The sequence below is a fragment of the Podarcis gaigeae genome (genome assembly GCF_964106915.1).
Source record: "Podarcis gaigeae genome assembly, chromosome: 17".
Lineage (NCBI taxonomy): Eukaryota > Metazoa > Chordata > Lepidosauria > Squamata > Lacertidae > Podarcis > Podarcis gaigeae.
The window spans coordinates 39,965,956-39,989,416 of NC_139694.1; the positions used below are offsets into that span (position 1 = coordinate 39,965,956).

General features: G+C 46.7%; 1 protein-coding gene across 10 annotated transcripts in view; it reads left to right on the top strand.

The window, feature by feature from the left end:
- IQSEC2 (IQ motif and Sec7 domain ArfGEF 2) overlaps positions 1–23,097 on the top strand; it is a 165,228-nt gene extending 142,131 nt beyond the window's left edge. For 7 of the 10 annotated variants that reach the window (XM_083718313.1, XM_083718314.1, XM_083718315.1 and 4 more), the window contains 7 exons: positions 2,556–2,695; positions 2,803–2,928; positions 3,599–3,698; positions 4,057–4,218; positions 13,477–13,650; positions 17,583–17,632; positions 18,085–23,097. In XM_083718313.1, the coding sequence (XP_083574439.1) occupies positions 2,556–2,695; positions 2,803–2,928; positions 3,599–3,698; positions 4,057–4,218; positions 13,477–13,650; positions 17,583–17,632; positions 18,085–19,149 (1,817 nt within the window). In that variant the 3' untranslated portion in view covers positions 19,150–23,097. The remainder of the gene's footprint in view (positions 1–2,555; positions 2,696–2,802; positions 2,929–3,598; positions 3,699–4,056; positions 4,219–13,476; positions 13,651–17,582; positions 17,633–18,084) is intronic. The other 3 variants (XM_083718311.1, XM_083718320.1, XM_083718312.1) reach the window with 3 other exon arrangements.
- The last annotated feature ends 364 nt before the right edge of the window (positions 23,098–23,461 follow it).

A 23,461-nucleotide genomic window follows, 5' to 3' on the forward strand; every position in this document is an offset into this window, starting at 1 on the left:
CATGGCTCCAGCAGGGCTGCGAACCATCTGGCCAGATGCACAGGAGAAGAGAAGGAGGGCTGACCCCTCTCCTTCCCTCTCAGACTCCATCCATCCCCTCATGCTACTGTCAGGAGGGGAACTCTGCAATCCGCTGCACCTGTTGTTCCTGACTCTTCTCTCCCTAGACTGACAGTGATGGGCTACAAAAATAATGATGGCGGTGATGACCAAACAGTGATTGGTTACTTCAGCAGAACAGCCACCACCCTCCTATTGAAATGAGAAGAAAGCACAACCTAAGTTAAAGTGCATCTTGCTAGTGTGCCTTGCGGTATTTTTAAGGCATAGAAAATGAGGGTGTACAGGAGGGCCAGGAATGGATGGAGGGAAGGAAGCAAGCTTTATTCTTTATTGTTTGTGCCGTCTTACTTTTTTGCAGCACCACAGATATAATAATCCTCAGGATTTAGCTCACTCAACTTCTGACCCTGTAAGTCCACATGCTGTGTCTTGGCATAGATGTTTTCTATAATTCCATTTCTACCCTTCATTTTCAGTAGAGTAGGGCACGCTTGGGACAGGTGGGCAACCTCACAAGCCCTGTGATTTTCTAAGCCAATACTGACCTAATTATGTTGGTTATCTGGGTATTCAATTCATTTCCTCATGAGTGAAAGCTCTTTACTAATATGTCAGTCTCAGGTAAACCCAGTTCCCCCCCTTGATTCCACTCATCAGCTTTATAATTCTAACAAGAAGTCTTCATTAGTATTTCAGAAAGGACCCAGGATCTGGAAGATCGTTAATTAAGGCTGAAGACAGATAATTGTTTTTTCAGAGTCCTGAAAGCAATCGGAAAGGATTGCTACTTGTGATGCGAATGTCCAGGAATTAGGTATATGATCTGTACTGGGAGGGCTTGCACGTGCCACAAAGGAAGACGTTCGTAGTCTGGGAGTCCTCCTCAGGTGGAATTCAGCAGCATGCTAAGGAGATCATTCCATCAGCAGAAGGATGTTTGCTTGCCAGACAAAATGTCTCCCCTCTACTCCCCCTGCACCCTGTTCTGGGGGTTCTCCCAACCCTCCTGAGCAGATCTGAGGAGGGAGGAGGGGGGCGAAGTGCCATTGCACTAGCGGGAGTCCTTGTGCTGGCTTCTGCTGGTGCAACAACTTAACTGAATCCAGCCCTTGTCACTGAAGTCTCAAGTGGTTTCTATGGCTAAAAGTGATTGTCCCCAGTGATTGTGCCCAGTGTAAAAGTGATTGTGCCCAGTAACTCAAAGCAGGGTTTTTAGTGTGGCTGTTCCTGTTCTGTGGAAGAGCATTCCTGTTGAGAGACAACAAATGCCTAGTTAGCTGCACTTTCTGAAAACAACTGAAGACACTTTTGTTCTAACGTGCTTTCCTTAGCTGGATAAATGGGTCTTTACCATGGATGTCAGCTTTCTGTGGTTTTGTTTTCATTTTAAATGTATTTGCTGTTTTTGTGTTTTTAATTGTTCTTAATTTCATTTATTGTACATTACCATGATATGGTTTAGAAAACGATTAATAAATCACTAATAGTAACAGACCCCATCATGGAACTGAAACCGCCTTGGTCCTGCTGGTCGATGATCTCCTGTGGCCTAGGGACAGAGTTGAAAGCTGTTTCCTGGTTCTGCTGGATCTCTTAGCAGCTTTTGATACCAGTGACCATGGTATCCTTCTGGACCATCTAGGGGATTTGGGAGCTGGGGGCACAATTATGCAGTAGTTCCATTCCACCCTCTGGGGCCATGTCCAGAAAGTGGTGTTGGGGGATGACTGTTCAGACCCCTGGGCTGTCACTTGCAAGGTGCTTCAGGGCTCCATCCTCACCCTAATGCTTTTCAACATCTATGTGAAGCCTCTGGGAGAGATCATATGTGTTTCACAAGCATTCCATATTGCTTTTACTAAAAAGAGATCCAAGGTTTGCTGTTGGCTTATTAAACCTGGCATGTTAGGGTGAAATAAACCACAATCCTTTATTCAGTCATAATGCTAACCTTCCTGGTTTGTTTACGCCCCTTGTGCAAATGAAAGACCAAAGCAGTAGTGATCAGGCTGTGTGCACCAGCAGATGTAAGCCTGACTAGTAGTAGCATTAGATAAGTTACAGATAGGTAGCCGTGTTGGTCTGCCATAGTCAAAACAAAAAAAATTCCTTCCAGTAGCACCTTAAAGACCAACTAAGTTAGTTCTTGGTATGAGCTTTCGTGTGCATGCACACTTCTTCAGATACACTTCTTCAGATATCTGAAGAAGTGTGCATGCACACGAAAGCTCATACCAAGAACTAACTTAGTTGGTCTTTAAGGTGCTACTGGAAGGAATTTTTTTTGTTTTAGCATTAAATAAGTCATTCATTCCTCCAACCTCTGTCTTCAGTAATGAAATAATATTATTAGCTTACTTTGTTGCAAAGACTCATGGGAATAACCTATGGAAAGCACTTCACAGAGCTGCTTTTGCTTTTGAGAGTGACTAAATCTGGCCTAGTCTTTTCCTGCAGCCTATGGACTTGCTCTTTTGTTGTTGCTTCACCAGGGGTAGATAATGGCGAGGACATTCCCCGTGACCTGCTGGTAGGGATTTACCAGAGAATTCAGAGTCGGGAGCTGCGCACCAATGATGACCACGTATCTCAGGTCCAAGCAGTGGAGCGAATGATTGTGGGCAAAAAGCCGGTGAGTGGGAAGAGGCTGTCTGAGGAGATGGATTTGAGTTTACTGAAGGTTTCTGCCTCTCTTTTTGGCTCCACTCCTAACATTTTCTGTCTGTCTGTCCCACCCAGGTTCTCTCTTTGCCCCACAGGCGCCTGGTTTGCTGCTGCCAGCTGTATGAGGTCCCTGACCCCAACCGGCCACAGAGGCTTGGGCTGCACCAGAGGGAGGTCTTCCTGTTCAACGATTTGTTAGTGGTAAGGTCAGGGCAGGGAGCTAAGACCAGGTTTTGGTGGTGGAGGGAGGGTTAGAGGATGGAGTTGCTTGTTTGGAGCAGATTTGGCTGCCTCACCATGCACCTGCTTTGACATGCCTGGGTGAAGTTGGACCTTGTGGACATTGTCACAAAAATCTTCAAGATTTCTTGGAAGAAGCTATGACTGCTGAGCTGTGCTTTATACTTGCCTGCCTGTCTGCTGCCTCCTGGTTCTCTCCCGCAGTGCTTTGGTGATGCCACATGGCCATTGCCACGAGGTAATAGGCTGTCTCAATGCAGGAGACTGACTAATTAAAAAAATGTTTTTGTCAGTAGCACCACATAGTAAAGAAAAGGACTCTGTGGATAAATTAAATTAATGAATCTGTTTTAAACATCCATGCCACATTCCATCCAAGCTTCTTCTGAGCTCCCACTCTGCTCTGAAAACATCCATAGGAAAATACCTTATGGGTTGAACAGACAATAAGAGCAAATAAGTTCTTAACTTGTAGGTTAGACTGTTGCAACTCAGGAAAGAAGCAGGTTTCAGCCAATTGGGTGACTGTAATTCTGAGCAGTGTGCTTGGGTTAGTGAACAGTTAGCTCACTGCTCTCTCTACTCCTCATCGATCCTTTGCTTTCCCACTGCATCTCCTCACACCATTTAGGTGACAAAGATATTCCAGAAGAAGAAGATCCTTGTGACCTACAGTTTCCGCCAGAGCTTCCCTCTTGTTGAGATGCAGTTGCAGCTCTTCCAGAATTCATGTGAGTTTCTCTTAACCATAGGTCATGATACAGGAGCCTAGAAGCCTGGTTGTTGCACCAACCCAGGGCTCAACCAGCACAACATACTATCAGCTCTCCCAGATCAGCATCTTTTCTCCATTCTCTCCGTGATTAGTTCCCTGAGCTCTTCTCAGTGATCCACACTGATGTTGTGCCTTCAGCCCCATACCCATTGTGGACCTCATGCCTCATGCCTTTGTCTGGAGACATTCTGGTTCCCCATCTTGGAGCAAACCCTTTGTCTGGGCTCAGCTCTGTGTTGCCAGTTACCCACATTGAAGGGGAGGGTGAGTAGTGGGGCCCACAGTCACCCAGCATCTCACTCTCTGCCACCCAGATTACCAGTTCGGGATTAAACTGCTCTCAGCTGTTCCTGGTGGGGAGAGGAAAGTCCTGATCATCTTCAATGCCCCCAGCCTGCAGGATCGGTTGCGCTTCACCAGTGACTTGCGGGAATCCATTGCTGAAGTGCAAGAGATGGAGAAGTACCGTGTGGAATGTGAGTGATGGGTGGGGATTGTTGAAGGACAGGAGGGGGGACATGGATAGGAAGGGAGGCAGCGGGTGGGATAATGGATGAGGGTTGTTGATGGCATCATTGGGGCAGCATCCAGCAGCCAGAGTGGACTGGAAGACATTCAGGGAATAGGATGACTTCTCCCACTGGGCTAGATAGGCAGGGCCTTTGAGTCTTTTGCCTCCTCTTCCAGGGGCCACCCTCCAGTTCTGCCCTACTTCTGGTCAAGTTAGCAGGTTCTTTTTTTCTCTGTGAGGAAAACAATTCCTTTGTTGTTTCTCTTTTGCCTTAATTCTTGCTTCTTCTGTGTTGTTCATTGTCTGTAGGAGTTGGCTGAGACCAGGTTTTGTTTTGTTTTGTTTTTGGTGTCATGGCTGCTGAGCCATGGTTCATTGATATTCTGCCACTCCCACTGCAGCCCCCTATGGGTGAGGGGCAGGATCCTGAGGGTTCTCTTTTGAAAGTCCCCAGACACAGGGAATATTTCATATTGCCTTCTCCAGGTGTCATGAATGGGGTCCTCAGCAGTGCTCAGTCCACACACCTTTCTGAGGTTTTCCCCAGGAAAAGGGAATTTCCTAAATTTATGTCATGGATAATAATATATATTTCTAAGGAAATTAAAGGCTCTATACACAGGTCTAGGGGTCATAAGAGAACCAGATCCCAATCTAGAAGGCATTCTACACATAAGTACAAATGCAAGCACCTACCTAAGAGACAGAGAGACGCGGGTGGCGCTGTGGGTTAAACCACAGAGCCTAGGACTTGCCAATCAGAAGGTCGGCGGTTCGAATCCCCATGACAGGGTGAGCTTCCGTTGCTCAGTCCCTGCTCCTGCCAACCTAGCAGTTTGAAAGCATGTCAAAGTGCAAGTAGATCAATAGGTACCGCTCCAGCGGGAAGGTAAATGGCATTTCCGTGTGCTTCTCTGGTTCGCCAGAAGCGGCTTAGTCATGCTGGCCACATGACCCGGAAGCTGTATGCCGGCTCCCTCGGCCAGTAAAGCAAGATGAGCGCTGCAACCCCAGAGTCATTTGCAACTGGACCTAACGGTCAGGGGTCCTTACCTAAGAGACATGAAGGGGGCAGATCTCACAGGTCTCAAAGCCCATGTTTTCTGCCATGGGGTTTTTCCTCTGATGTGTACACTCCTGCATTCACAAAGAGATTAAAGACTCCCTTCCTCATAGCAAACACAGAAGGGAGATCTAAAAGTCATAAAAATGAGGAGATCCCACAGATTTCCATCAAATAGCCTATTTCCTCTTTTAAGCTTCTCCAGGAGTTTTTCTCAAGGCTGCTTCTGCCAAAAGTGTCAAAGAAGGAGTTGGAATCTGCACCTGAATTCCCCCCCCCCCAAGCCCTTTCTTGGCAAAAGCCAGCCAGATTTTTCAGCTTACTGAGGAACAGCCTGTTGAACCCTCAGCCTGCTCCCTGGCTACAGGTGTTAAATATTTTTTCCTTCTGCCAAAACAGCTACAGTGCTTTTTCTATAAGCCTTCAGTTGTGTTGCAAGACTGAGTGGGATTTTCCCAGTAAGTTGTTCTAGCTTTCCTTTTCATTATTCCACCCATCACTAATTCCCTCAGGGTTTTTTTTAATGAGATTCAAAAGCCCCCCCCCCCAATTGGGTAACTTGTTTGTTTTGTAAAAATTATGTATGACTTGAGTGTAAGAACAAAAAAGCTCAAAGCAGTTTACAAAATGAAGGGGAGGCCCCTGTTCCATGTGGAGGCATTTACAAGCACAATTGTAAATAGTCTGAAATGATGATATTTATTTAATTACCTCATGAGGATATTTAGGAGTTCCCTAGAGGAATTACCCTGCTGGATGAAATGACAAGATGGATGTCAGGGAAGAGTTAGAAGTTTCCAGTTTCTCAGAGGGAGAAAGCATTCCCCAAGGGGGGAAGGAGAGCAGTGAAGCTAATAGAAGGGAGCAAGAGGAACAAGAGGGAGGGACCGGCTGTTCCCAGGAAAGGCCAGGGTTCAGGAGGGGAGATACAGGCCAGCTCTAGCCAGGAGGGTAGGAAAAAGGGCGGGAAAGCGAAGGGAAGGGCGCCTTCGCCATTTTGAGAGTGGCTGGTCACGGAGAAGCAGAGCTCAGAAGGGATCTGAAAGAAGTGACTCTGAGGAAGAATAGTTAAGAACCGTTTATAAGATTGTTTTGTTAATACGCAATAAAAAGTTTTATAAAAGAACAAGAAGTGTTTGTGTGGTGATCTGAAGAGGACAACGACCAGGCCTGACAGAATACCTTCTGCTCTGTGCCTCTTCACTATAAGTAAGAAGGAGAAGCCAAAATGGAGGGAGCTGAGGCGCCAGTTGGGCAAGGAGAAACCCCAGCGCTCCAGCTAACATTACAGGACTTATGGCAACAGAACTTGCAGTTGAAAAGTCAAGTCGACGTACTATCAGCAGCACTGGGAGAACATAGAACCATGCTGCAAGCGACGTGGGGAGATAGAGTGAGTAAAACATTTACTATACGTCCACGTAGCTTCAAGGGAGAAAGCTCTGGCTTTCAAGACAGAAATTTCTTACATAATTGAGATAAAGGATAAAGAATTTCAATCGGAGCAAGAGAAGGTTGCTTATGTGATTAATTTCAGGGAAGGGAGGGCTAAGGACTGTGTTATACCCCTAATATCTCGGAGGGATGCCGCCCTAGGAAATCTACAAATGTTTCTGCAGTATCTAGACACGATTTTCTTAGACCCTGTGCATGAAATAACCACAGCTAGGCAGCTGCTGAGAATGAGACAAGGAAAGGACACTGTGAGAGTTTATTGGTCCAACTTTAGTTTGCTGGTGCAGAAATGAAAATGGGATCTGAATTCCCCAACAGTTGCAGCCCTTTTTAGGGAAGGACTGAATAATGAGATTTTAGACCAATTGGCCCAAATGCCAGAACCTAGTTCCTTGGACTCTCTGGTCCGAACGTGCCTGCAATTGAGCCTACGCGTGGAACGGAGGGCTAGTGAAAAGAAGGAACAATGGAGACCGCGATGGCGGGAAAACAATATTATCGAAAGTACAGAGAGCAGAGCGGGCAACGCGCCAGGACAAGAGCGGCCAGAGCCCATGGAATTGGGGACAGCCAGACCCCTCCCAGTTACTACCTCTTCCATGGTAAGAGGAAATGCAGGGAGAACAAGAGACATGAGGCGTTGCTTTGTCTGTGGAAAACCAGGGCATCTGGCACGACAATGTCGCAATCGTAAAGGATGGGAGTCTCTATCTGGAGCAGACATGGGAGAAGACAATTGCCCGAAGGAACTGCATCAGGGAAACGAAGGTCCCCGGCTGGAAATGGGAGCTTGCAGCTGGGTGGAGGAACAATAGAAGGCTCTCACGCAGAACCACCTATTCCAGGACTAACGGTGAAGGTGCAACTACAACTACCCAATGGACATAGGATCCAGGTAGAGGCGCTGTTAGACTCAGGAGTGTCAGCAGATTTCATAGACCAGAAATTTGTACAGGAACACAAAATTGCTTTGTTACCTTTGAATTTCCCACTAAGAGTGAAAACAATCGACGGCAGACCGCTAATGTCAGGAGAAGTGACTTACAAGACTCCACCAATGAGAATGGATATGTCATCACTCAGAGACCAGGGCATTTCATGTGACCAAACTAGCTGGGCACCCGATAGTCCTGGGCATGAGTTGGCTCAATCGTCACAATCCAGTGATTGCCTGGCATCAAAGGTCTTTGGTTTTTGGTTCGATCTATTGTATGACACATTGTTTGGGGCAAAAGGGGAAAATCTTGGTGAAAGTAATGGGAACAGAGGTGGAAGGGAAGTTGATGGGGAATGAAAGTGAGATTCCGTCACAATATATTGCTTATTGGGATGTTTTTTGTGAAAAAGAAGCGGATAAACTTCCACCACATAGGCCCTATGATTGCAAGATAGATCTAGTCCCTGGGGCACAGTTGCCACCAAGCAAGATATATGCCATGTCGGAAGTAGAATCTGCAGCATTGAGGGAGTTCCTGCAAAAGAATTTGCAGAGAGGTTTTATTAGAGAGTCCACGGCCTCGGGGGGTGCTCCCGTCTTTTTTGTCAAAAAGAAAGGGGAGGAAGGGGCACTGAGATTAGTATGTGACTTCAGAATCCTTAATAGCCAAATGAAGCCTCGCGTGTGCCCACTGCCACGTATAGATGACCTCTTAGAGAGAGTAAGGTCAGCCAAAGTCTTCACCAAGCTTGATCTACGAGGAACATATAATCTGATAAGGGTCAGAGAAGGGGATGAGTGGAAAACCAGTTTTTGTACTAAGTATGGTGCATTTGAATTCTTGGTAATGCCTTTTGGCTTGCAAAATGGCTCAGGGGTATTTCAAACCTTCATCAATCACGTCTTGGCAGGTATACTGGATCAGTTCTGTGTCTCTTATTTAGATGACCTCTTAATATATAGTGAAAGTATGGAAGAACATGTAAAACATGTCACGCAGGTGTTAGAGAGATTGAGGACCAACAGGTTATATGTGAAGTTAGAAAAGTGTAAGTTCCACACACAAAATGTGGAGTTCCTGGGATATTGCATTTCCCACAAAGGGGTGCACATGGACCCCAGTAAAGTTCAGGCAGTGGTGGAATGGGAGGCACCTAAAACTAAGAAAGATCTACAGAGGTTTTTAGGATTTGCTAATTTCTATTGTAAATTCATAGGTAATTACTCCAAAATCACAACGCCACTGACTGATTGTCTAAGAGGCAAGGGGACATTCAGATGGTCTGAGGAAGCAGAGAAGGCCTTTGACAAATTAAAGGCGGTGTTTGCTTCAGAAAAATATCTTATGCACCTAGATCCAAGTAAACGTATGAAGGTAGAAACTGACGCCTCTGATAGGGCTATTGGGGCCATTCTGCTGCAACAGGACAAGGAAGGGGACTGGAGACCCTGTGCTTTCTACTCTAGAAAGTTAAATCAATCAGAACAAAACTACACCATATTTGATAAGGAACTTTTAGCTGTGCATGCTGCCTTTAAAGTGTGGAGACATTTTTTGGAAGGGGCATCACATCAGGTGGTGGTACAAACAGATCATAAGAATTTAGAGTATTGGAGAACTGCTAGACAGCTAAACCAAAGGCAAATTAGGTGGGCGGAGTTTTTTGCTGGGTTTAATTTTAGGATTGAGTACATACCTGGGCATCAAAACGATTGTGCAGATGCGCTATCGCGCAAACCTGAGTATATGGAAGGGGAAGCACCTCCCAAGTTGCGAGAAATGCTGAGATTGGGTCAGTGGGGGTGTGCAGCCGTAGTAGTGGACGGCAGGGAATTCCAGCGATTGACAGTAACAGATGAGTTTGCACAAAAGAAAATGGAGGAACTGAGAAAAGGTAGAGGGGAAGAGGAAAGTTTCAAGGAAAAAGGTGGATTGTTGTACAGGAAAGGGGTGCTGTATGTACCTGCAGGTGAATTAAGAGGTAAAGTGTTGAGGCAACATCATGATAACCCGACTGCAGGACATTTTGGTAGAGAAAAGACCCTGTATCAGATCACACGGCAGTTCTGGTGGCCAAAGTTGAGGGAGGAGGTAACGCAATATGTAAAAGGTTGTGAAGTATGTCAACGAGCCAAGGCACCCAGAGCAGCTCCTGCAGGGTTGTTACAACCTATGCCCACGCCGGGAAGGCCTTGGGATGTGGTGTCTATGGATTTTATAACTGATTTACCGTCATCGCATAGGCAAACAGTGATCTTTGTGGTGGTTGACATGCTAACCAAGATGGCACATTTCATACCATGTGCCAAAATTCCGACCGCGCAGGAAACTGCAAAGATGTTTTTAGATAATATTTTTAGGTTGCATGGTATGCCATCACAAATCATTTCAGATAGAGGGGCCCAATTTACATCACAATTTTGGAGGAGGTTAATGCAGTTACTAGATGTGGAGCTAAGGCTCACGTTGGCGAGACACCCGCAAACCAATGGGGAAGCTGAAAGAACGAATGCAACACTGCAACAATATCTGAGGTGTTATGCTGGTTATCAGCAGAGCGGGTGGTTAGAGAAGTTGAGTCTAGCGGAGTTTGCGTATAATAATGCAATGCATGTATCTACGGGCAGAGCCCCATTTGTGGCAAACTATGGCTTGCACCCAAGGGCATTCCCAGGTCAAGAGAAGCAGTTAGCAGTACCAGCAGCAGAACAAATGATAGAGGAGTTGAGGTGCATTCATGAGATATTGAAAATGGATTTGGAAGAAGCTAAAGAGGCTTACAAGAGAGCTGCAGACAGGCACCGGCGAGTTGGGGAAGAAATCCAAGTAGGGAGCTGGGTATGGCTGTCTACCAAGGGACTACCAATACGAGGGAGGTGTAAAAAGCTAGAACCAAAATTTTCTTCAAGAAATTTTTGAAGAGACAGATAGCGAGGAAGAAGAGTTCATAGGGTTCGGTCCTTCAGAAACAGAGGAGAGCGAGGAGGAGGAAGGGGGGCTTAGGGGAGGGGGTGATGTCAGGGAAGAGTTAGAAGTTTCCAGTTTCTCAGAGGGAGAAAGCTTTCCCCAAGGGGGGAGGGAGAGCAGTGAAGCTAATAGAAGGGAGCAAGAGGAACAAGAGGGAGGGACCAGCTGTTCCCAGGAAAGGCCAGGGTTCAGTTGGGGAGATACAGGCCAGCTCTAGCCAGGAGGGTAGGAAAAAGGGCGGGAAAGCGAAGGGAAGGGCGCCTTCGCCATTTTGAGAGTGGCTGGTCACGGAGAAGCAGAGCTCAGAAGGGATCTGAAAGAAGTGACTCTGAGGAATAATAGTTAAGAACCGTTTATAAGATTGTTTTGTTAATACGCAATAAAAAGTTTTATAAAAGAACAAGAAGCGTTTGTGTGGTGATCTGAAGAGGACAACGACCAGGCCTGACAATGAGCTTGTCATTTTTCGAGTTTCAAGAGGCTTCTTCCTTAACTATTAAATATATATAGTTGCCTCTCTTTTCACAGCTTTCAACTCATTGTCTTAGGCAACCCCTGAAATACACTCCATGTCGTTTTCTGTACAGTATGTGTAACTTGGCTATGGCTTGTGCATGAGGGTAGATACAACCTCAATATGCTAGTCTGTTTTTTTCTGCCTACATGTTGACAGTTCAGTTAAATAAAGTGTACATTATTAATGCAAAATAAATTTTCCTCATTCCTTTCTTTGACAGATAGTTCCTTTGGAGAGTTTTGAAGATTTTTTAAATAGAATGAAGGACAAGAAGATGCTTTCCTCCTTCTGTTGCCTAATTAAGAGGAGCAGCAACTCCCAAGCTTTGTTGTAGTCCAGTACATCCTTTCAAATGGTAGTTCCAGTATGGGGATGGCTGGCACTGCATTGGCCCCCATGGCATGGCAGGATCCTGCCACTGTGCAGAGGTTGAGAAGCTTATCTAGTTAGAGAAGCTGGTACTAAAACATTCAGGAGTATTGTTAGCTGAATGTACTGGTGTATATTAGGCAAGTTCTTTCTCCTTTTTATAGCTCCATTTTAGCTCAGGTCTCCAAGGTTTCCAGATCTGCTGAATCTGTTGGTACATGGATCTTCTCAGTTAGGGTCCAGTGTTCCATCCTCACCCAGACCTCTTCCACCTGACTGCTTGGAGGCTGAAAGGATCTGGTTGACCTCACTGGATTCTACTGGCTTCCAGAAGGGCATCAACCAAATGTATTTACTGCACTACCTGGAAGTCTTACCTGTCGGTGTTCCTGGTCTGGGGTGGGTCCTCTCTCGCATGACATTCATGATTATCTTCCATTTCTTCAGGAAGGGATAAATAAGGGACTTAGCACCATCAAAAGACAAGTGGCCTCCCTTAGCAGTGTTTTTTTCTTGTCTGGATAGGGATCTGTTGTCTTCCCATCTGATGTTTAAATGTTTCCTCAGGGGGGTTATTTGTCCTGCATCCTGGTCATATATCGATTCCTTTCTTGGAATTTAAATTGGGTCCTTACAGCTTTCATGAGTCTGCCTTTTGACCCCTTAGTTCCTAATCCAATTTTTTTAACGTTGAAAATTGTTTTCCTAGTAGCCATTACTTTGGCTCATTGGGTTTCAGAGTTGGGGGCCTTGTCCTCTGATCCACAGCTCAGCACTTTTCATCACAATAATTTGTGTTATGTCCAGACTCTTCTTCCATGTCCAGATTTAATTCAGATTTTCAGAGAAACCAAGAAGTGGTGCTTCATTCCTTATATCCCCTTCATTCTCTTTTGGAGTGTGAATTCACATATTTTTGCTGTCTTGGTTTGAATGAGAGTGTTGTGCTATGTAATTTCCAAATGCACACTGTGTCTGTTTTGGCATAGCTTTTTGTGCTGGGCATCGTCACCATGGCTGTGCTTATCTTGCGGGGGGTGGGATGACATTATCAACTCTGCCAGTTAGTTCTGGGGGGCAGGAGGGCTCCTCCCCTGGAAGAGGAGGCAAAAGATTTGAAAGGCCCTGCCTATCCAGTCCAGTGGGAAGAGTCATCTTACTCACTGAATATCCTTCAATCCATTCTTCAAACAGAAATTCACGGGAAGCACCACTCAAATAATTCAAATAATTGTGAGGCTGCTAGGCTAGCCTGAATTGAGGTTTGTAATAAGCCAAGGGGGTGAGAAGAGGGTTTGAGAGCAGAACTGTGTGCATTACACAATACTTAAGTGATTCTAGTCCTTATTGCTATGGAAATGGATATGAAAATGGGTAATAATAATAATTAATACCCCACCCATCTGGCTGGCTTTCCCCAGCCACTCTGGGCAGCTTACAGAATATATAAAACATAAAAAACATCAAACATTAAAAACCTCCCAATACAGGGCTGCCTTCAGATGCCTTCTAAAAGTTGTATAGTTCTTTATCTCCTTGACATCTGAAGGGAGGGTTTTCCACAGGGAAGGCGCCACCTTTGTGATTTTCCATTTCTTATACATGCTCTTCTTACATCTCAGCCCATCTGTAAGCTGCTTATGCAGCCACACCAGTTTCTTTAGATGCCTCCCACTGTTCAGGGATGATGGGTATTGTAGTTCAACAACATTTCAAGGGCTGCTGGTTCTCTTCCCCTGTTTCAGATAAAACCCTGCAAATGTTTCATGATTTTTGTTTATTATTTCCAAGCATCACTTGTAAACTCCTTTGGTGTAAACTGGAAGCAAGTCCTGTTTGTCGGGGAGGGCTGAGAAGCACCCAGCAGAATGGCCCCCAAATCTCACTGCCTCTCTCTTTTTCTTCTACACACAGCGGAGCTGGAGAAGCAAAAAGGAGTGATGCGCCCCAATGCCTCCCCCTCATCTGGGCCCAAGGATGCCGTGAATGGGACCCTGACTCGCAGTAGCCTGGAGGATGCCTACACTGTGGGAGAAGGGCTGAAGCGGAGTGCCCTCAGCAGCTCCCTTCGGGACCTCTCTGACGCTGGTGAGGGGCTGGGGGTCAGGACCTTCCATGGCTCCAGGAGGAGAGCCTAGAGGGCTTCAGGCTGGGATGAAGATAAGGAAGGAATTTCTGGGTTTACGCTGATGAGAACTTTAAAAGAAACATCACTAGATTCCACAGGAAATTAAATTTGTGACAGGTCTTGGGATTTTTCTAGCATGCCAGGCTTTGCCAGGCATCCTTGAGGGCCTCCTAAGGTAGACCATTGCATGACATCACTGACCGCCCCGCCCCCAGTGTGTTAGAGGCCTTTGCATGCCTCTAGTAAAGCTTCGTGAGCCATTTTGGGTTCCTTTTTTGTAGATCCCAGACTTTGGGCCACTTCATACCAGTTTTCTGGTAGGGCATTTTTCTAGACTACCACTTCAGGGTTTATATGTGGCAGTTGCTTATTTGAATGAAGAAGTAAAATCCCTACGTGTAGGAAAATGGCAGGCCATGGAGAAGTCTAGGCTGAACCTTCTCCTTGGCATGCTAGTTTTTATTTGCTGATGTCGACCAGACAGTGCCACTTGCAATGCACTGGAGCAGGGGGTTACCAGAAAAGCCTTTGACACTGAAGACACGCTGTCTTTCTTTTTTTTTATAATAATTTTTATTGGTTTTCCAACACAAATAAAAAACAAAACAACACACTCACATAAACAAACGAAAACATATAAACATGTATAATTTCAAAAACGTTTTTTTCATAACCTTACTTCTCGGACTTCCCCTTGCCTCCCCTTTTCTGCATCCTTGTTTTAAAAATTTTTTCAGCAACTATTCAGACCAATTAATTAATTACTTATTTTCTTTTTAAACTTCTTCTAACGCTTAATCAGTTACAGCTGTAATTCTATATTTTCCTTTCCCCTGACATTTTAGCATTCTTCAATTTTACAACAATTTTTAAGATATGCTTTAAATTTCTTCCAATCTTCTTCCACCGTCTCTTTTTCTTGGTCACGGATTCTGCTGGTCATCTCCGCTAGTCCCATATAGTCGATCACCTTTGTCTGCCATTCTTCCAGTGTGGGTAGTTCTTGTGTCTTCCAATACTTTGCTAAGAGGATCCTTGCTGCTGTGGTAGCATACATAAAAAACGTCCTATCCTTCTTTGATACCAATTGGCCGACCATGCCCAGGAGAAATGCCTCTGGTTTCTTATGAAAAGTACATTTAAGTACCTTCTTAATTTCATTATAAATCATTTCCCAGAAGGCTTTAATCTTCGGGCAGGTCCACCAAAGGTGGTAAAAGGTTCCTTCAGTTTCATTACATTTCCAGCATTTATTATTGGGCAAATGATAGATTTTTGCGAGCTTGGTTGGGGTCATGTACCACCTGTAAATCATTTTCATAATATTTTCTCTTAAGGCATTACATGCCGTAAATTTTATACCGGTGGTCCATAACTGTTCCCAATCCGCAAACATAATGTCATGACCAATGTCTTGTGCCCACTTAATCATGGCTGATTTAACTGTCTCATCCAATGTATTCCATTTCAACAGCAAGTCGTACATTCTTGATAAGTTCTTAGTATTGGATTCTAACAGCTCTGTTTCTAGTTTTGATCTCTCCATCTGGAAGCCAATTTTCCTGTCTTGTTTGAACACCTCCATTATTTGATGATAATGAAGCCAATCTCGTACTTTAGACTTTATTTTCTCAAAACTCTGTAATTTAATTTTTCCACTCTCTTGCTCTAGGATTTCACAGTATTTTGGCCATTTGGATTCCATATTAGGTTTTTTCACTTCCTTGGCTTCTATTGGTGACAACCACCTAGGGGTTTTATTTTCCAACAAATCCTTATATCGAATCCAAACACTATATAATGCTTTCCTGACAATATGGTTTTTAAATCCTTTGTGAATTTTTACCTTGTCATACCATATATATGCATGCCAACCGAATCTATTATCAAATCCTTCCAAATCCAAAATGTCTGTATTCTCAAGAAGTAGCCAGTCTTTCAACCAGCAGAAAGCTGCCGATTCATAGTACAGTCTTAAGTCCGGCAGGGCAAACCCCCCCTCTATCTTTTGCATCAGTTAATATCTTAAATTTTATTCTGGGCTTTTTGCCCTGCCAGACAAATTTAGATATATCTTTCTGCCACTTCTTGAAACAGTCCACTTTGTCCACAATCTGTAATGTCTGAAACAAAAATAGCATTCTAGGCAATACATTCATCTTAATTACAGCAATTCGACCTAACAAGGAAAGTTTCAAATTTGACCATATTTCTAGATCTTTCTTTACCTCTGTCCAACATTTGTCATCTTTAAATAAATTCACAATCTTAGATGTCATATTAATCCCCAAATATTTCACTTTTTTTGCCACCATTAATCCAGTTTCACTTTGAAACCTCTCTTTTTCATCATTTGTTAAGTTCTTCTCCAAGACTTTAGTTTTTTGCTTATTCAACTTGAATCCTGCTACCTGACCAAAAACTTGAATTAGTTCTAAAACTCTTTTCGTACTAGTGTCTGGCTGTTGTAAAGTCAATACTAGGTCATCTGCAAAGGCCCTCAGTTTATATTGTTTAGCTCCGACCTGAATTCCTTCAACCAGCTGGTCCCCCCTAATCATATTTAACAAAACCTCCAAGACGGATATAAAAAGTAGTGGGGATATTGGGCACCCCTGTCGTGTCCCTTTTTCTATGGGAAATTCTTCGGTAACCACATTATTTACAATTAACTTTGCTTTTTGTTCAGAATATATTGCACCTATACCGTTTTCAAACCTTTGGCCTACCCCCATCCCATGGAGATTCTTCTTCATAAAACTCCAAGAAATATTATCAAAGGCTTTCTCCGCATCCACAAATATAAGTACCGCCTTCGTATTAATATTAACTTCTAACAATTCTATAATGTCAATTATGTTTCTTACGTTATCTGACATATGTCTCCCTGGGAGAAAGTCAGCCTGGTCCTTATGAATCTCCTGACACGCTGTCTTTCACATAGATGTTTTGGTGGCATCCAGATTTTTTTTAAAAAGCTCAGTTCTTCTCAAACTTTGCTTTTGGTTCCACTCCAGAAATCAGCCCATCTCTAGAATGTAATTATTGTGGCTCCCTCTACTGGCTAAAAAGAACATGTAACGTATGGATAATGTTTCATCCACCATGATTTTAATTCTAATCCACACATCTGACTAAAAAACACTGAGGCCCGGGATTTGGGATTCGTAGTGTTGATTGGGTGGCTGCTGTTTGCTGGTGACTCCGTGCTTTTGGTGAATGGATGTGTGTCTCTGTCGCTTTTTGGAGCCAACCTGATTGTGAGGAAGGGGGCTTGTTGAGCATTCTTATTTGTTCACCGGGAGATTATTGCTTAATGCTGCCTATCCCATCTTGAGAGGTTAGATGACATTGCATCAAAGCAAAGTGCTACCCCACACATTTTCCTATCACTTCCCTTACTGCTAAAGTCTGAACTTTTCAGGAAATGGGTTTGTTGCACAAGACCTCTCACTTAGCTATAATTGCGCAGCTCAAATGCTGTGGTCTGTGACTGAATCTCACCTAAAATATCAGCTTGGAAGTGCCTGAAGAAACCCAACGTGTGTGTGTGTGTGTGTGTGTGTGTGTGTGTTAAAAGGGGGGCAGGACACTGCCGAGGGCATACACAGAGCAGAAGAGGCCCCCTGCTTCCTATAGGCCCGAAAGACCATGGCCACCCTGCATCTGACTGAAGTGGAAGAGGGGCAGGAGACTCTCTCTGTATTTTAGGTCCTGTCTTCTGCTAACTCTTCCTCTGCTCTATTGCTGTGCTTTGTGGGATTGGGTTGCGGGATGGCTGGGGGCTCTTGGCCTGGGCTCCCCTTTTTCCCTCCCCTCCAAAGTGGGAGTGTTGGCTGTAAGGGAGGGGGAGGGTGGAGATCAGGTCTCGCTAACCCCTGCTCTGTTGCAGGCAAGCGGGGCCGCCGTAACAGCGTGGGATCCTTGGACAGCACAATTGAAGTAAGTGGGCTGAAGGAGGAGGAGGAGGAGGAGGAGGAGGAGGAGGAGGAGGAAAGGGAGCCAGAGATTGAGGGTGGGGAGGGACACAGGTGGAGTTTCCCCAAGCCTTCCCACTCTCTGCCTTGCAGCCTCTCTCTTCTCTCTTTCGCTCTCTCTTTCGCATTTACTTCCACTCTTAGCAGAGGAAGACACAGAGGTTTAAGGGATGTGGGAAGTCATTTCTTTGGTGCAGAAGAGTTGGCGGACTCGTCCCAGTCTGAATTACTTTTAGTTAAAGCCAGCCCTTCTTCAGGCAGGCAGAAAAGTATGGCCATCTTTGAGTATCAAGTCCTAGCCCCATAGGTGTGGGGGAATTATAGGAGCCAGTTGTCTAACACCCCATCTTTCTCTCTCTGTGTGTCTCCCTTTCTCCTTTCTGCTTCCTCTCCCTCCACCCACCTACATCCCTTCAGGGGTCTATTATTAGCAGCCCACGCCCCCACCAGAGAGTGCCACCGCCTCCCCCTCCCGAGGAGTACAAGCCCCAGCCTCGGCCCCCCTCAAACTCCTCGTCTTTCCTGGGCTCCCTTTTCGGCAGCAAGCGTGGGAAGGGCCCCTTTCAGACGCCCCCTGGCCAGGCCTCCGCCTCCTCCTCCTCGGCCTCCTCCTCTCACCACCACCACCCTCATCACAGCCACCCCTCCCTCCCGGACGGCAGCCAGTCCAAGCTGCAGGCTCTCCACGCCCAGTACTGCCACGGCCCCTCGGCCCAGCCCCCTCCTCCCTACCCCCAGCAGCCCCCTCCTCCCCAGCAGCCGGCCCCACCCCCGCCCCCACTGGCCCTGCCCTCCAACCCCCTGCCTCCCCAGGTCCAGCGCTACCACCACTCCCAGCAGCCCCCGCTCTCCGCCCCACCACAGAAGCAGGCCGTCCCAGCTTTCCCCACCCCACAGCCCCACCACCACTACACCCTCGGCCGGCCCGTCCAGCAGAAACGCGCCCACCAGATGGCGGCTGCTGCTGCCGCCGCCTCCCAGCACCCCCCTTTCCTCCATGGGCGCCAGCCCACCTCACCGCTGCCCCTTTACAGCCCTGCCCCCCAGCATGCCCTGGCCCACACTTACCCACAGCAGCTGCATCAGTCGGGGGTCAGTGGGCAGCACACCCTGCATAGGCCCCAGGCCCCAAAGCACTTTATCTTCAGCCACCACCCTGCCCAGCTCATGCAGCGGCCGCCTCCGCCCCCCAGCATGGGGCCCTACCCTGGACACCACGGCCACCCTGCGCACCCAGCTCAGCAGCACCACGGCCAGCCTCCCATGCCCCCTCCCCATTCCCCCATCCCCCCACACCCTTCCTACCCACCCCTCCCGCCTCCGTCCCCTCACACGCCCCTCAGTCCCCACTCTCCAGCTGCCCCTACCTCCCCCCTGCCCCAGCACATCTCCATGCACCAGGGGGTCCCTCAAGCCATGCCCTCCCAAGGGCCCCCCAACCCGAAACAGAAGCCGGTGAACAGAATCAGCACCGTCGTGTGAGGAACACTGCCACCACGGAGTTGATAGGTTATAAATATATAAATATCGGAGCTCGGGGCTTCTCCCATCACAGCTGTGAGGTGGTCAGGAGGGGTGGGGGCCAGTGGGTGTCTAGACCTTTTTGGCCATTCCCCTTCTTCCTCCCCACTCCATACCCCCTCCCTCTTTTTCCTAGGATCAGAACTGAGAGAGGCCATCCTTCCAACCAATGCCTCGGAAAGGAAGAAATTGGGATCTGCAATCCCACTCGTGGCCTGAGGGTGGCGCCACTTAGCACTTGGGCTTCTCTGTTCCCTTCGTGTCACCCCTCCCCTTTTCTGGTCAGAAAATGGGGTGTCTGAGGACTATGCGGCAACTTTTCAGAGACGTTGAAAACATGAGGTGCGAGAGGGGAAAACTCTTCTGCATTTGTGCAGCCATTGTGATCTGTTGCCACGCAGAGTGTTTCCCCTTGGACTCTTCCCTAAATGTGCTACAGATGGAGATGGTATGGTGTATGTATACCTCATTCATGCAAACAGCATGCGAAGCAGTAAAACTGTTTCTGGGTGGTCTAAAAAACCAGGTGCCAGGGCGGATTCCAGCCTCTCTTCCCTGATTCGCTGGCTGTGTGTGCGGGGGGGGGGGGGGAAGGATCTGACAGTGCAGTTTCCCCTTGCAGTTCAATGTGGAACAGTCCAGGAACAGTTTAATTGCACCATCTGCTGTTTTTGTGCAAAGCAAGTCAGACATGCTAGTGCCAGGGACAACTTGTGCAGTGTGGCAGTTTTGAAGGCATAAGAATAAGCTGTAGAGTGGAACTTGCACTTTTGCACGATCCCACTCTCTCGAATGACTGATACTTCTTTTGCTCCTGGCGTTGGACTGTGAACCAGCATTTGCCCACCTGCACCAAGTCTCCGTGAAATGTTAGCCAAGTAGCAGGCAGCCCCCCATGGCTGCCTCCCGTGTGTCTTGTTTACATAGCAGGTGGCCATTTATCAGACCTGCCCGAAGAGCATTGCTTTCAGCTCGGATGACCGAAGGAGAAACTCTTGCTCCCCACTCCCCGCCTAACTTGAAATATCTGTCTGCTCCAGTTTTTAATAGCAGCTGTGAATGAACGGTAGCAGATGGCCAGAGCAGCAAATTAAAGGTGGGTATGTTCCAGAGCAGGGTTTCCCAAACCTGGGTCTCCAGGTGTTGTTGGACCACAACTTCCATCATTCCTAGCTAGCAGGCCCAGAAAATAGGGATGATGGGAGTTGTAGTCCAATAATGGCTGGCGACCCAAGTTTGGTAAACCCTGTTCTAGACCAACAGTTCTGTTTGCAGCCAATTCCTCACTTGGGATTTGATGCCACAAAAGGCTAAGCAAGCTTTGCTACTGTATTTGAACTCTCGATTGAGTGTTTAAAGGAACTGGCTGAGGCCCAGTTCACACAACCTAGGAACTGCTTCTCTGCCACTTCTTTCAGGCTGCCCTGATAAGCATTGTGATGATGAGTCTGCTGGAGAAGCTGCTACTGCCCTACTCCCAGCCACCGTTAGGTGGGCCATACACACGCAGCCAGGCCAATGGTTCTTCTACCCCAACAGCAGTTCTGAAAGCTGTCTCTAGCGTACTTACTTTTTAAAAAGCAATGTTCAGACCATCTAAAGCACTATTTCCATTAGTTTCTCAGGGCTCAGCCCTGAACATCCCCAGTCAATTGAAGATGGGAATGTAGTAACTCTCAGCTATACAAAGAGGGGCAAAAATAGTTACCAGTCTCTCTCCTGGGCTTGACTTAAGCATGTAGTAGTTGCATGGAAGAGAAGCCTTACTCTATGCCAACAGAGTGTGGCACTTTTTTCTTTTTTTGCAGGTGGGAGCAATGCCTCCCTTGCCCAGGTGTTCCTGTTTGTGTCCCCCTTGCCTACCAAGCAGCGGGGGGGGGGGGGGGCGCGGAGAGAAGTCTCAACAAGGCAGGGCAGCTGCAGGCAGATCCCTTGCGTCCCAGTGAAAGGCACTGCAAGCGCCTCGTTGCGCTCTGTGGCCCAGTGTGTCCTGGCACGGGGCCTGCAGGTTGCTTCTCTCCCCTCACTCTCCCCAAGCCTTTTAATGTTTTGCTGCCTGGATGCTTCCAGCATGCTTTCTCCCCACCCCTGCTTGGTGGCATCTGTGGTGGTCGCCAGGGGTTTTATCTTTCTGAAGGATAGTTTTTCATAGTTTTATAAAGTAGCTTTTTCCACTTCTCTGCCTGTTGGCTTGTTCTGTAGGAGGGAATGGAGACGGGGCTTTGGTCTCCTTGGCATTTTGCAGAAAGGAGGCTCTCCTTTTTAGTTTGCACAGAGTTTATGAGTTTCTGCTGTTTACAAGGAAGGAAGGAAGGAAGGAAGGAAGGAAGGAAGGAAGGAAGATAATATGTAGAGCAGGGCAGATCATCAGTATTTTGGGGGAACCTGGGAAGGAATCTGTCTTGCCCTCTCAGTTCTTATTCACAAAGGGCTATTCTTACTCCCTTCCCACCCCTATCAAGGGGTTTGCACTGAAAACATTTTAAAAGGGTGGGGGGTGTTATATATTCTTTGGATATATTCCCTCACTGAACTGCATAGAGAGGAATATAGGAGTGGAGGGTGGGGTGTAATTGTCTCCTCCCGCCCAGTTTGTTCTTTTATCCTAGAGTGTTTCTCTGCCTACCAATAGGGGAGAGACACTACCACCTGCCACACACACTGGTTCCTTGGGAGCTTAGATGCACTTTAACCCCCTACTTCCTCATTCCTTTGCTTCTAGAAAAAAGGTGGGATCCGGTTTTTCCTGTCCCAAACCAAGCTAATGGGGCCCATTCATGCCTCACCTTTCCTCTCACTCTCCCTTCCCCAAAGACATTACCTTGAGCCACTACCCTCCCCAGTCTAGTCCGTGTGGAGACAGGACTCCGGGCAAAGGGATATGGAGGTAGGCTCAAGGGTGCCAGAGGATGATTTCAAAACATAAAAGTTACAGTGCCTCGTCTGTATATTTTTAAGGAGATGCTATGAATGTTGGTGGAAGAAATTATTTTACATTTTAAAGTGGTGCTTCTGATAGTAGAAGCACACTATTTTTCTAAATAGAAAAGTGGAGGCCCAGCCAGAGTAGTGACGGGCAATGGCTGACCCTCTCTGAAGGCGGCTCTTCTTTCTGCAGTGTGTGAGCAGAAGGACCCGGCTTCAGAGGCAGCAAAAGCTGGAACCTTACAGGAACCAGAATTATTTAATAAACCTAATTGTTGCTGCACACGACACGTGAGTTTCCTCAAGTCATGCCAGTGTGCCACATCAACGTTTTAGGAATAACTGCTCAACAAAAGCAAGCAGGATTTCTGGCCTCTAGCTCTTTGGAGGATGGGGGAAAATAATCAGAGGACCAGTTAATGGAGGGTTTTAGGAGGCTCACTGACTCTCAGCCTCCATTCCTCAGCTTCTCCATCCTCCTCCGCTAATTGACTCCACAGCCTTGAAGGAACTCAGGAGTCCTGCCTGTAGGTGGTGGTAGTTTTCACCCTGCTGTGGTTGCTCCCAGTTCCATCCTGCGGGGTCTGGGCTCCCTTCTCCTTCCTTCCCTCCCCCCATTCTCCATATCAGATCTTCCCACCCTTTGCCCTCCCCCCAGCATGCACTTTATCCCTACCCTGCACTGCACTTCCTGTGTTGGGTTTGTTGCTGTACAGAGATTCCTGTGTATATACTATATATTATAAATAGCAACCTCTTAAGAGAGGAGGGGGTGGGTGGGCTCCAGCCCATGTATTTTCTGCAGCATGGGCCACTCTCTGCCCTTTCTCCCAGAATTCATGGCTGGAAGACTCCAAACTGACTGCAATTTTTTTTCTTTTTGTTTCTTGCTGTCTCCCACCCCCTCACCTCTGGTCCACTTTGTACATAAGAAACTGTATATTTGATGCTTCATAAATTGACCAAATGTCCTTGCTGTGTGAAGGAAGATGTCTTGTGTGTTATTTTAAGATTACTGGGCATTTTGGGGGGAGGGATTGGAAACAGAGTGTTGGTCCTGCAGCAGAGTTCCTCCTTGTTCCATAAACCAGCCTAGTGCTCTCTGGAGCTGGTAGTGTTTTCCCACCTGGTGTATACCGTTTCAGAGTGTAGAGGAGATGTACATAATTCACAAGAGCCTGCCAGAAACAGCAGGCTTTCTCCAAAGCTGTACATTTAGCATAAATTCAGTAAGACAGGTAGCCATAGAGTACTGACTGCTGCTAGAGGGCAAGTCACCTTTTGTTTAACCTTTCTAATCCTTGTGACTAGAAATAAGCTATGTGAGTGTTGAGACTTTCAGTCTTTT